Source organism: Aplysia californica, unplaced genomic scaffold (genome assembly GCF_000002075.1).
Source record: "Aplysia californica isolate F4 #8 unplaced genomic scaffold, AplCal3.0 scaffold00127, whole genome shotgun sequence".
NCBI lineage: Eukaryota > Metazoa > Mollusca > Gastropoda > Aplysiida > Aplysiidae > Aplysia > Aplysia californica.
Genome location: NW_004797397.1, coordinates 908,590 through 919,473, shown reverse-complemented (window position 1 = coordinate 919,473; position 10,884 = coordinate 908,590). Strand labels below are relative to the sequence as shown.

The 10,884-nt window shown below is 39.4% G+C and overlaps 2 protein-coding genes across 2 annotated transcripts in view; one reads left to right on the top strand and one right to left on the bottom strand.

Moving 5' to 3' along the window:
• Positions 1 to 578, bottom strand: part of LOC101854160 (E3 ubiquitin-protein ligase parkin) — a 17,552-nt gene extending 16,974 nt beyond the window's left edge. Inside the window, exon 1 of the mRNA XM_005096362.2 lies at positions 246 to 578. The gene's annotated coding sequence lies outside the window, so the exon portion shown is untranslated. The remainder of the gene's footprint in view (positions 1 to 245) is intronic.
• Positions 579 to 635: 57 nt separating this feature from the next.
• Positions 636 to 10,373, top strand: LOC101853926 (iron-sulfur cluster assembly scaffold protein IscU). The gene is made up of 5 exons (XM_005096361.3): positions 636 to 821; positions 5,532 to 5,645; positions 6,470 to 6,580; positions 7,770 to 7,848; positions 9,574 to 10,373. Exons 1-5 carry the CDS (start codon positions 729 to 731, stop codon positions 9,669 to 9,671), a joined length of 495 nt encoding a protein of 164 aa, XP_005096418.1. The 5' UTR covers positions 636 to 728; the 3' UTR covers positions 9,672 to 10,373.
• The last annotated feature ends 511 nt before the right edge of the window (positions 10,374 to 10,884 follow it).

Here is a 10,884-nt window from a genome sequence, read left to right as displayed (position 1 = left end):
AACGAGGTAGGTTGCATCCCTGCTCTTTGTGTAGCCTATTTCAAAAAGTATTTGTTCATCAAAACTTCTGGATTTCTTCTCTGGATGTAAACAAATGGATCGTGGACTTTAACGAACGGAACTAGATCTAGATCTACAAGATCACCAATAACTGAATTTGGAGGATGCCTAACTCTAACCTAAAAATGGTTTAAATTATCGCATGCGCGTTAAATTTTAGTTTACACATATGGGGACAGACTTACCTGACCTGATCCAAAACTAGATCTAGACTAGATCTAGATCTAGATTATATTTGCATGTCATGCTCTAGGCCAAGAAGATAACAACATCAAAAACGCACACACTGAACCGTCACTTGGTTCGCCTCAGCCTTTGCCCTTTGTTTACAAACAACCTCAGCACTCAGCAGCACAGGCCAGGAGAAGAAAATTATTGGTAAGGCTTAGCTAGGTCACAGAAATCTCTCAAGTAATAAAACAAATATAAATATTTTAAAACTATACTACATGTATATTTTAATATGATAATTTTGTTTGTATAGATCCAGTAGTGTTATGACAAACACTTTCTTTAAACAAAAAACAGTTTCTAATCAAAACCGTATTTTATCCCAGAGACAAGGTCAAAGCGCAGTTGCACAACAAACAGAAAGTAGGCCTGCCTTGCCTAGAACAGAGCACCTTCACCTCACTCCTCACTCATTCAAGCTCTCAATAACATTCAACATGGCGCTTCACAGACTTTCGAGTGCGCTGATTCGTAACGTTCCCCGCATCGAAGCCAGTGTGGTAGCCCCAGCTGCTGGATATCATAAAAATGTAGGTTTTATAAATTATATTGGAGAAGATCGATCATTGCAGGACAGTCGGTAACGTCAAAGCTTGCTGATGAAAGTCCCAAACACCAATCAGTCTGAGGAGTCTGACTCTTCTGTGATTTGCTGTGTAATCCATCGTGTTCAGAGTTCTGAATGAAAATGCAAAGTCATTGTTGACATGTTTCACGCACTGCACTGTGTCCTGCATTAGGCCTACCCATGTGGTATTTTGAAACTGAAATTGTGCAGTTCATACTCATACGGTCATTTGAGATTTGAAAAGGAAGAGGCAAGCCTACATAGATAGACAGCGAGACTGCTAGGCTAGCCGCACTTACTGCTTGGCTACTTTAAAAGTACAGCTAGACTCTAGATAGCTGAACTACCTAGCCGTATTTAGATCTAGATCTAGAATCTATATGATGGCTAGACTGACCAAAAATATGAGACCGGCGCTATATTCTCCGAACGTTCGGGAAAATAAAGCTGGGCACTATTTCTCCGAACACTATGAAATCACATCCTTTGGTCATCCTTTCCCGCAAATTTCAGATATTTTATAGATCTAGATCTATAGTATAGGCCTAGAGTAAAATTACCGGTTCGGTCAAAATAAGGACGAAAACAGGCACGTCGACTTTAAAGCTTTATTATATCTCCTATCTGCCTTGCCCTAGAGACAAACCGAAACCAGAGGAAGTTCTGTGATTGGATGACCCCAGGAATTACCTGTATCAGCTTGTTCTCATATTTGAGGCCCTTACTGGGTGCAAAAGTGACGCCCGATTTATTTACGAGTTCGGACACATTTTTTTTTTGTTCTCTCATGGATTCGGGCAGTATTTTGACATTCGGTCATTTTCAGTTATTATCACATTTATTTCTTTGCAAGCTTAAATGATTTTTAATGCTTGTTATCAACACTTGGACACAATTTGATAGTTTGTCTAAAGTGGTTTTCACCATTTATAGCTATCTTAATGAGTATGTATCTGATTCTGACCCACTCTACTACGTGGTATCTGACTCTACTACACTGGCATCTGGCTCACTCAACTACACTGGTATCTGACTCTGCTACTCTGCTGATATCTGACTGTATTACACGCTGGTATCTGACTTTACTACCCTGGTGTCTGACTGAGCTAATATGCTGTATCTGACTCTACTATTATTTAAATTAGGCACAAATTCTTGATTCTTAAAAATATATAACCATTGGCACTATATTACCTTTATGTGCCCGAAGGATGAGAAACTACGGATTTTATGTTATTACAATCTGGGCACCCCCCCCTTTGGGCAAAAACGGCGAGGCTGACCTGCAAATTCTCTTTCATCCTTGATGGGGCCTCATATGCAAATAACTCTCAGCTTTCAGAGTTTACCAAAACGAGGAATCTAGACAGGCTCCTTCATCCACAACCAATGTTAACTCTTCCAGGGAAAGAGCTTCACGCTGTTTTGCTCAGTTGATGAAGAAAAAGCTGTCTTAAGGACTATTTTTAGCAAAATATCGCCGTAACTGTTGTTTCAACGAAAGTAAGGGAGGTTGCTTTAGGTCTGTGTGCCACTCTTTTGAGGCTAGTTTTAAACGATCTTTTTGTACTCCAGTGCCCGACAGCTAAAAAAAAAACGTGCTGCCCGACCCGGTACGATTACTCTACCAAAGATTGTTGGTATACAATATGGTTCAATCGGTCCAAAAAATGTCCGCAGTAAATATTTATATATAAAGAAATGCTACAGTTCCAAACAGTTTTTCGCTAGAGATATATAATGACGTGTTGCCTATGAAGGGTGCTGCTCTTAAAAACTTAATGTGTTGTGTTCACTCGTGTGCGATCTACGGAGGGTATTGATAACGACACAAAATAGAACTAGCATGCGTTTGTCGCGGCCGCGACCAATCAATCGTGGCTCGATTTTTTGGCATTTTTTGGTCCCCGAATCGGGGAATAAAAGTCAAATTAAAAAAAGAAAAAGAAAAAAAAAGAAACCGAACCTCTTTACTTTTGAAAGAAAGTTCACCTAGCTTCACTTCGTCTCTTTCTCACTTGTTGTAGCAATGCCCACCGAGCGCGTTTTGTTCTGCCGATTTTTGGCCCCCGCAGCGGGGGTGTTTAATGGGACGCACTAATGCAATGGTTGTTGTCTTCAACTCGCTCTCACGCCGCTTCTCGTGAATGGATATGAATGAAACTTGGCAGCCAATCAGAAAAGAGGTCAATCTCGTAGTATGCAGTTTGACAACATTGTACCCATCCTAGAAGCAGTCGAAAACGTTTGCGAAAGTGGTTGATGTGGTGCGCTTTGAAGATTTTTCGGAGCTGTGATTTGTCAAACTGACTGATACGTTGTACACCATTTTTCTTTATTCCCTTAAAATTCAAGCTTCTGTGTTTAGCGGTTTTGGCGTTGTAATCTTTAAAAATGTGGGAGTAACTAAGGGAAAAAGCGACATTGCCTTTGCGCGTACTGGGTGAATGCCCTGCGGCTGGGAAATTTCCACTGAGCGACGTCATCAGCCATCGGTCGCCTCGGGCGCTACAAACGAGGCCCCGCTTATGTGAACCGGAAAGGGGGGGAAGGATACTTGAAAACTAAACGGGGGCCTTGATAACTTGCGTTTTTGTTGCATTTTAGTCACAATACAATAGATGTAGTCATTTTTATTTGCTTCTTTGCATGACAGAAGAATAGAAACAGAAAAGCAAACATCTTGAGAAGTGATATGACATTGTGTTTGCGTAATGAAAGCCTATTCCCCCCTCTTGGGAAAGCACACACTTGGACTCGTCCTGTGTGCTCAGTTTGTAAAAGTGAGGCATTAAGATTGTTATTAAAGAGTATGGTACTTATTTAGTCCAGTCTGGGAAGATAGTCCCGTTTATACATTGTTATCGTTCAGGCGTGCGTGCGTGCGTGAGTGCGCGCGCGTGCATGTGTGTGTGTGTGTGTGCGCGAGCGTGAGAGAGAGAGAGAGGGGGGGGGGGGTGTAAATATGTTACATTTATTGTATGAGTTGTAGCCTACACATGCGAAATATTCCCATGACTTGTAAACTATATTCTGAACGCATCTTAATCTACCACACAATAGGGCACTGTCGAACAATGGAATATACACAGAGACGATCTTATTTTCTATAACAAAGTATGCATGCTTTTACTAGTACAGAACTGGATTAATTAGACTAATAAATCCAGCTCTCTACTTACATTTTTGTGACAAATTGATCCAGAGCATAGCTTGGCAAGGAAGAACCTTTTATGTTGCCAAGTTTCATTCAAATATCATGACTTTGGGAGAACATATGACTGATAATCTTTGTAAATCTGTAAAGAACGCCACTTTTTTACCTGTTAATGTCTTTACAACTCAAAAAGTATGACAGATATTAAAAATCTGACTGCATGACTAGATTCTGCATTTAAAAATGTACTAGACTGCCAAGTTTCATTTACATATTCCAAGAAATAGGCGAGCTATGACAAATATTGTTTCAAAACGCACCGAAAACCGCCACATTTTTACCTATAAACGTCTTCATAACTCAAAAAATAGGATAGCTATGAAAAATCTGAAAGCAGGACTAGATTCTGCACTAGAAAATGTACTGGGTTGCCAAGTTTCTTTTAAATACTCTGAGAAATGAGTGAGTTATGACGAATATTGTCTCAAAACTCACCAAAGAACGTCCCATATTTTGGGGGTTTTTCATTATATAAAAGTGTACCAGAAATTAATTGATTAAAAAATCCGTAACTTTTTTGTTTACTGATGGATTTTTAAAATTCAAAAAGTTCCATGCTCAGTGAAGATAAAGCTACAAAATGCACCTATTTGCAAACACTTTCTGGCACAGTTTGACAGATGCACGATTATTTAGAATATCTCTGTTTGGCCTATTCCAACTGCATATTTTGACTTTTGCCACTAAATGTGTAAGGTGATGTGGCTACTCAGTCAAATGCTAAAACATCTAGTTGGACAAGTAGACCAGACAACTAAGTTACAACTAACCCCAACCTGCAAAAATGTCATCATGCTGCTAATCATTCTACAGAGGATAACCTGCGGCACTGATACTGATGCTGCTGTTACAGTCAGGGTGACTCGTCCTTATATCTAAATAGGTCATTAAAGAGTCAGTCCGCGCTCTTGGACTTGTCCTTGAATTTTAAAAAAAGAAGGCATGGCAGTGATCAAGTGTACCAGAATGGGGCACATACATGGGGTGGGGGGGGGCACTGCAACTAGTTGCTGCAGTTTGAAAAGTGGCACCCTCCTGCTGTTGTAGAATGTCTGTCCTTATAATTTGTTATGAACTCAAGACAGCTCCCCCTGGATAAAGATGATGCAATGAGCTGAATTTTTGCACTAGAATAAAATCTGGAATGATGCACAAGAAACATTAAAAGTTAGCTATGGCAAAGAAGCTCAAGATCGCTACCAGCTGATTGGAAGGTCACCATCTTTCACTGTGAAATAATCCTGGGATTTTGTTGTTGTTTTGTTTTTTGGGGGGAAGGGGTTGAGTTTGATAATTTTACCTTCTGTAGAGTTTATAATAGTTGTCAAATTGACTGAAATGATAGTCAGGATGCTGTGTATTAGCAACTTTTGTGGAAGAATGAACCAATAACACTAGTTAGTAGAATATATGTTGTGGAATTTTATAGTTAATAAAAAACTTTCTTTTTTTCAGGTGATTGACCATTATGAAAACCCGAGAAACGTTGGGTCCTTAGACAAAGAGGACAAAAAAGTTGGCACAGGACTGGTGGGGGCCCCTGCGTGTGGAGATGTGATGAAGTTGCAGGTTAGCATTGGGGTTTTTTTTCAAGGGGGGGGGGGGGGGGAGGGGGGATGTTGCAGGTTGTCAGTACACACACTCTGGTGTGGCCTGCTCATTCTACTTCTTTGTTTCTCCTTTTGTGCAGTGGCGAAATATGCTTTCGTTGCGCAAACTTCTCATAAACTACCATTAACCCTTACCAGCACCGGGCTAGTTTTAGCCCCCACATAGTGTGCTTACTAGACTTTAAACTCCTTTGCCTCTTTAGGCCCAGCCAACACTGAAGATTGTGTGTGTAATTATTTTTCGCAAACATTTTTTTAAAAGTTCTCTACTGCGTTTATTTGAATCTTTAGAAGATAACATATAATGTATTTTTCAGAGGCAATTTGGTTACAGTAAAAATATCCAGCTGGGTTTGGGGTTGTCAGGCTCCTGTGAGGGTAGCTTCTGGGACTGAGCCTGAGGGATCGAGAACTTGTGAGAAAAATATGCGAGGTTGTAAGTTAAGGGTTAAAATATAATAGCTTGAACTTCATGTTTGTATAAAGTGACAGTGTTAAAGTTGCATGGATATGATTATATGTCTACACTTGACGCCTGTCTTTTGCTACTATTTGTTTTTATATTATATTCTTCAAGAAATATACCATGTATGTATGTGTATGAGGATGTTCTTTTCTCATTTATCCGATGAGACTTAACAAGTTCTGAATTATATTTTATTCTTACCATCTAAGCCATGCGGCTTATGTTTGATCAACTGGAATTAATCTTCCTGCTTACATTTTTCCCAACCTGTACAGTTGCATGTTATGATTGTTAATGTCTTGTCTTGCTTTCTTCAGATCAAGGTTGATGATGATGGGAAGATCGTTGATGCAAAGTTCAAGACATTTGGTTGTGGTTCTGCCATTGCATCTAGTTCTCTTGCTACAGAATGGGTGAAGGGTAAAACGGTAAGTTGAACATTCGTTTTGGGGCTTTTCCTGGCAGAGATTATGAAACAAAGTGAAGGGAGCAGTGTAAGTTGTGTTTTTGTTATAATGTTTTTGAAGATTCTTTTAGTTACAGTGTATATTTGCTGTGGCTGTCTCTTGTTAACACACTGTGATACGGCTAAATAAGACAGAGGAATGGGACGGTCTTTGTAGCTTTAATGGCTATGTTAAAGATGTCCCCCTGTTATGTGCATATTTTCAATTTAGTGAATGTGTAGCGGAACGTGTATTAGACATGCTTCTGCTGTGTGATTGTCAAATGAACTTGTTGTGAAGTTGTGTGAACTGTCGGAAATGGTAGAAATTGTATTGTGCTGTGGAAAGTCGCTCTTACTTTCTAAGAATGCACTGTAGTTTTCACTTGAATTGAACTCAGTATGAATTGCTAAAAATGAACTACTGCCCTGTGGGTGGTTGGCAGGTTTTCTGATGTGGCTTGTTCCTTCTTTCCTATCAGACATAGAATCTGTAAATTGGACTTTTGCTGTCGACCTCGACTTTTTCTCCCCTGATTATGGCCAAGATGGTTGGAGCACTTTGGGTTTTCATTTTGCTTATGACTTATGGTAACCTGTGTAGAGAAGGTGCTTTGTGTAAAAAAAGGGGGTGTTGGGTCTAATAGGAATCGTAATGATCACTTTCTTCTGTGTCTCTTTCCGCATTGTCTAAAAAAATTGTGGTAATTGATTGCCACTATGCTATGATAATTTGAATGTAGACTCTAATTGAACCGTCCTAACAGGGAGGTTAAATAAAGTTAAAAATCAATGATGTCATGACTGTACTAACCAAGCAGGATGGGGATTGAGGAAGCACATTGTCCCTGTGGTGAGGTCTTGACCCATTTGTGAAATTATTGACATTACCAAGCAGTTTCTCTCATTTTCTTTTATTTTGTTGACAAAAATATTTTTAATGAGCCTTGTTCATAACGAACCAAGCATAAGGTAACAACCTTGCTAGGGGGTGGTTGAAGGGCACCACTGGTAGGTCCTTCTTCTTTTCTTTCCTCTCTGTTATTTCTGTATGTCCGTCTTACTTTTTCCCTTAACTCTCTATGACTTGTTATTGTGTCGATGTGCTTCCTTTACACAAATAAACAACCTCCCATTGTGCTTTAATTGTGTTTTGTTCTCGCATTTCACAGATGGACGAAGCTTTGAAAATCAAGAATACTGAGATTGCTAAAGAACTTTCGCTGCCTCCTGTGAAATTGCATTGCTCAAGTAAGATCACTGTTTATACTGTTCTTTTCATGTGTAGTAAAACCCATTGGGGGGGGGGGGGGGGGGGGTTTAACTTTTGTCATGTGGGACAAAAATTCAATGCAACATGAGATTGTGGGTGCAAGGGTTTGTTGCTCAGATTGGTCCAACATTGTGTCCTTGGGAAAGGCACTGGACACATTATTTTCCCACTGGCTCTGTCCTATCGGATGTGGACATTAAATTCAGAAGTCCCGCTCCATCATAATTTACAGTGTTGCAAGTGTGGTAAAGTAAACTGTTTTGCGCAAGTTTTTCAAAAGCAAATTTGAGTTATCCCACTTGTGAAAGTTTCAATTTTATTTTGAGATGCCTCTATTGTTATTGTAAAGTTTGTCATTGAATTTCTTTGTTTCCCAGTCTGTTGAACTCTCCATATCTTTGAAATTCAGTGGCATTTTCAGTGTTATGAGACTCACACTCACACTAAGTGCAGAATTCAGGCTATGGTACTTGTACATTGCTGACAATTGAGTTGATCATTTGAGTACAGTTTTATTTAAACCCAGGGTTGTTCACAGTCATAGAGTATATCTTATAGTTTGCCTCAGGTCAGTCACTTGTTCTAAAAAGAACAGTGGGAAGACTAATGTATATTTCAAGGTTATGACAACATTGGTGTTTATGAATACGGTCGAATCTGCTCTAACGTCCAACTGTCCAAGACAATCATCAGTACAAACGACTACTTTCCCCCCCTTGCATTTAATAAAAATTCCATGATGACACTGCCAGCTAACCTGTCATAGTGCAGATTGTACCACATCTTATCTATTTTCTATTGCTGTTATTGCTGACACTGTTCTCCATTTCATAACAATACAATCTAGCATGCACATACAGTACATGCACATGGCAATATGATTTTTTAACGCTCGAAGCGTAAACAATAGGCAAATAACCAAAAGAAGTAACAATAGAGTGTAAATTTAAGTAAACAGAAATGCAAATTTTCATTTGTTAAAGTAGAGAGCGCAGGTGGGTGTGATGGGTGTAGAGTGTAGACCAACAAATTTTCTACAGAGCCGAGGGCAGTGGTGAGGTCAGGGACATGTTATTGCATACCTTGCAGTGGTGATCAGGGATAGATGAGGTCTGCACACTTAAAATTGCATAGTCTGCTGTCGCTGGAAGGTCCATATACTAAACAGACAGCACACTATGCACAGTTTGCATGTGCTCTGCAAAGTTAGGTTGAGGTGAAGTTATAGAGAGTGGACTGTGACAGAGCAAAAGATACGAAATGGTTTTTTTGGTCAAGGAAAAAACAGCTGATCCTAGAAAAGGTTGATTATAAAAAAGCCAATGTCAAAAACCGAAATCTGACCTGGGGGGGGGGGGGGGGGGGGGGCATCGTTCATGAAAAACTTTGACCCAATAGTCCAACTGTATTTATCTCCATTGATGTAACATTTGTACATGCTTGGCTTCGTGAAATTAAGACATAACAAAAAGATATCTGTATCCCGCCTATTTTGCTATATGTGTGCTGGACTGTGGTTGCAAATTCCTTTATTTGTGTCTTTTATTTATTAAAATGGAAGATAACACACTTAAATGATCCTTTGTTAGAAGAAATTGACTTTTGGAGGATAGGAGGGATCTCCAGACTTCCTCACCATTTTCAAATTCCCAGAGATATTGCTATTAATAGGATTTTTTTTTTTCCTTCTCTGTATTCCTCAGTGTTGGCTGAAGATGCTATCAAGGCAGCCCTCCAGGACTACAAGATTAAGAACCAGGGAACCGACCCACCTGGCGAGAAGACTGCCGTTTCTAATTAGCTTGTGGCAAGCTCAGATCACAACGAGATATTATTTTGACTATTATTATTATTTGTTGGGTGTTAGATTTCATCTATCTGAGAACTTGCCTCATATATTTGAATTGTAAAGAGATCCACAAGTAATTTTTATTCAGATGAACTGTTCCTGCACATATGTACTCTGGTAAGGTTTGCACAGGCCTCAATACTATTTCTCAATAAATATCTACCCTGTGGTAGTACGTATAGCAAGCTGTTTTTTGTTTTGGAATGGATTGAAATGTGATCTGTTGTTTCAAGTGTGTTCCTGATCGACGTACATTGTTGTTTGGTCTGGAGGTTGCACAATCTGGAATGTTGTTGGAAGCTGGATAGGTACTTTGATTGGATGGGGTAGGGGATGAACAATTAAAATTATCTGTTTTGGTTGGGGGGGAGGGGGGGGTTCAATTTATGGTTGGTACTCCCCTTCATGTTTGAGAAGCATGTTAATTTGTGGGTTGCATTTTGCTTTTTATCTACTCTTCTTTGTTTTGCAACGGGGAAGATATTTGACTCAAAAGCTAAATGTAGGGGATTTTTTGTCATTGCACCTTTAAGTTGGTGAACACTTTGAACAGGGGAAAGATATGGTGTTTTCCAGGAATACATTTTGGCAGAACATATGGTTGTGTAAATAATTATTTTTTTCTGTAAATAAAGTTAGTTCACAAAAAAGAAATGTCTTCTTTTTTTCAGTTATTTATTTTTGATTTTGGTATTGCGAGGTTGGGGGGGGGGTGTTGTTTGTTTGTTTTTTGATGATGTCACTCTGCCATTTGTCTTTTCTTGGGAAGTGGGCGATTGGCGGGTGCTCTGGTGTGGTTTGCTGCTTCTTCTTTCCTATCAAACATCTATTGTCCTTATCTCCCCTTCTTCTTTTTATATTTGTTACTCTCTTGTAACACCTCTAATCTTCTGGCGCTTATATGACCTTATGCAGTTGCGAGCACCGTAAAACCTCTACTAAAACTAAAACTAAACTTTTCTTGGGAACTCTGTTTTCTCATTGTAATATAATATGTTCTTCATCTTTAACACTTTGCCGCCTCATCTCGCCAATTGGCGATGTTTACCACCCAGTCTTTGGATTTTCCCCAAAATATGATGGCAAAGTGTTAAACAGATTGCACACCAATTGCTTGGGTTTCGTTCCAGTATTTACTCTTAAAGTTAAAGATGACGGGAAAAAA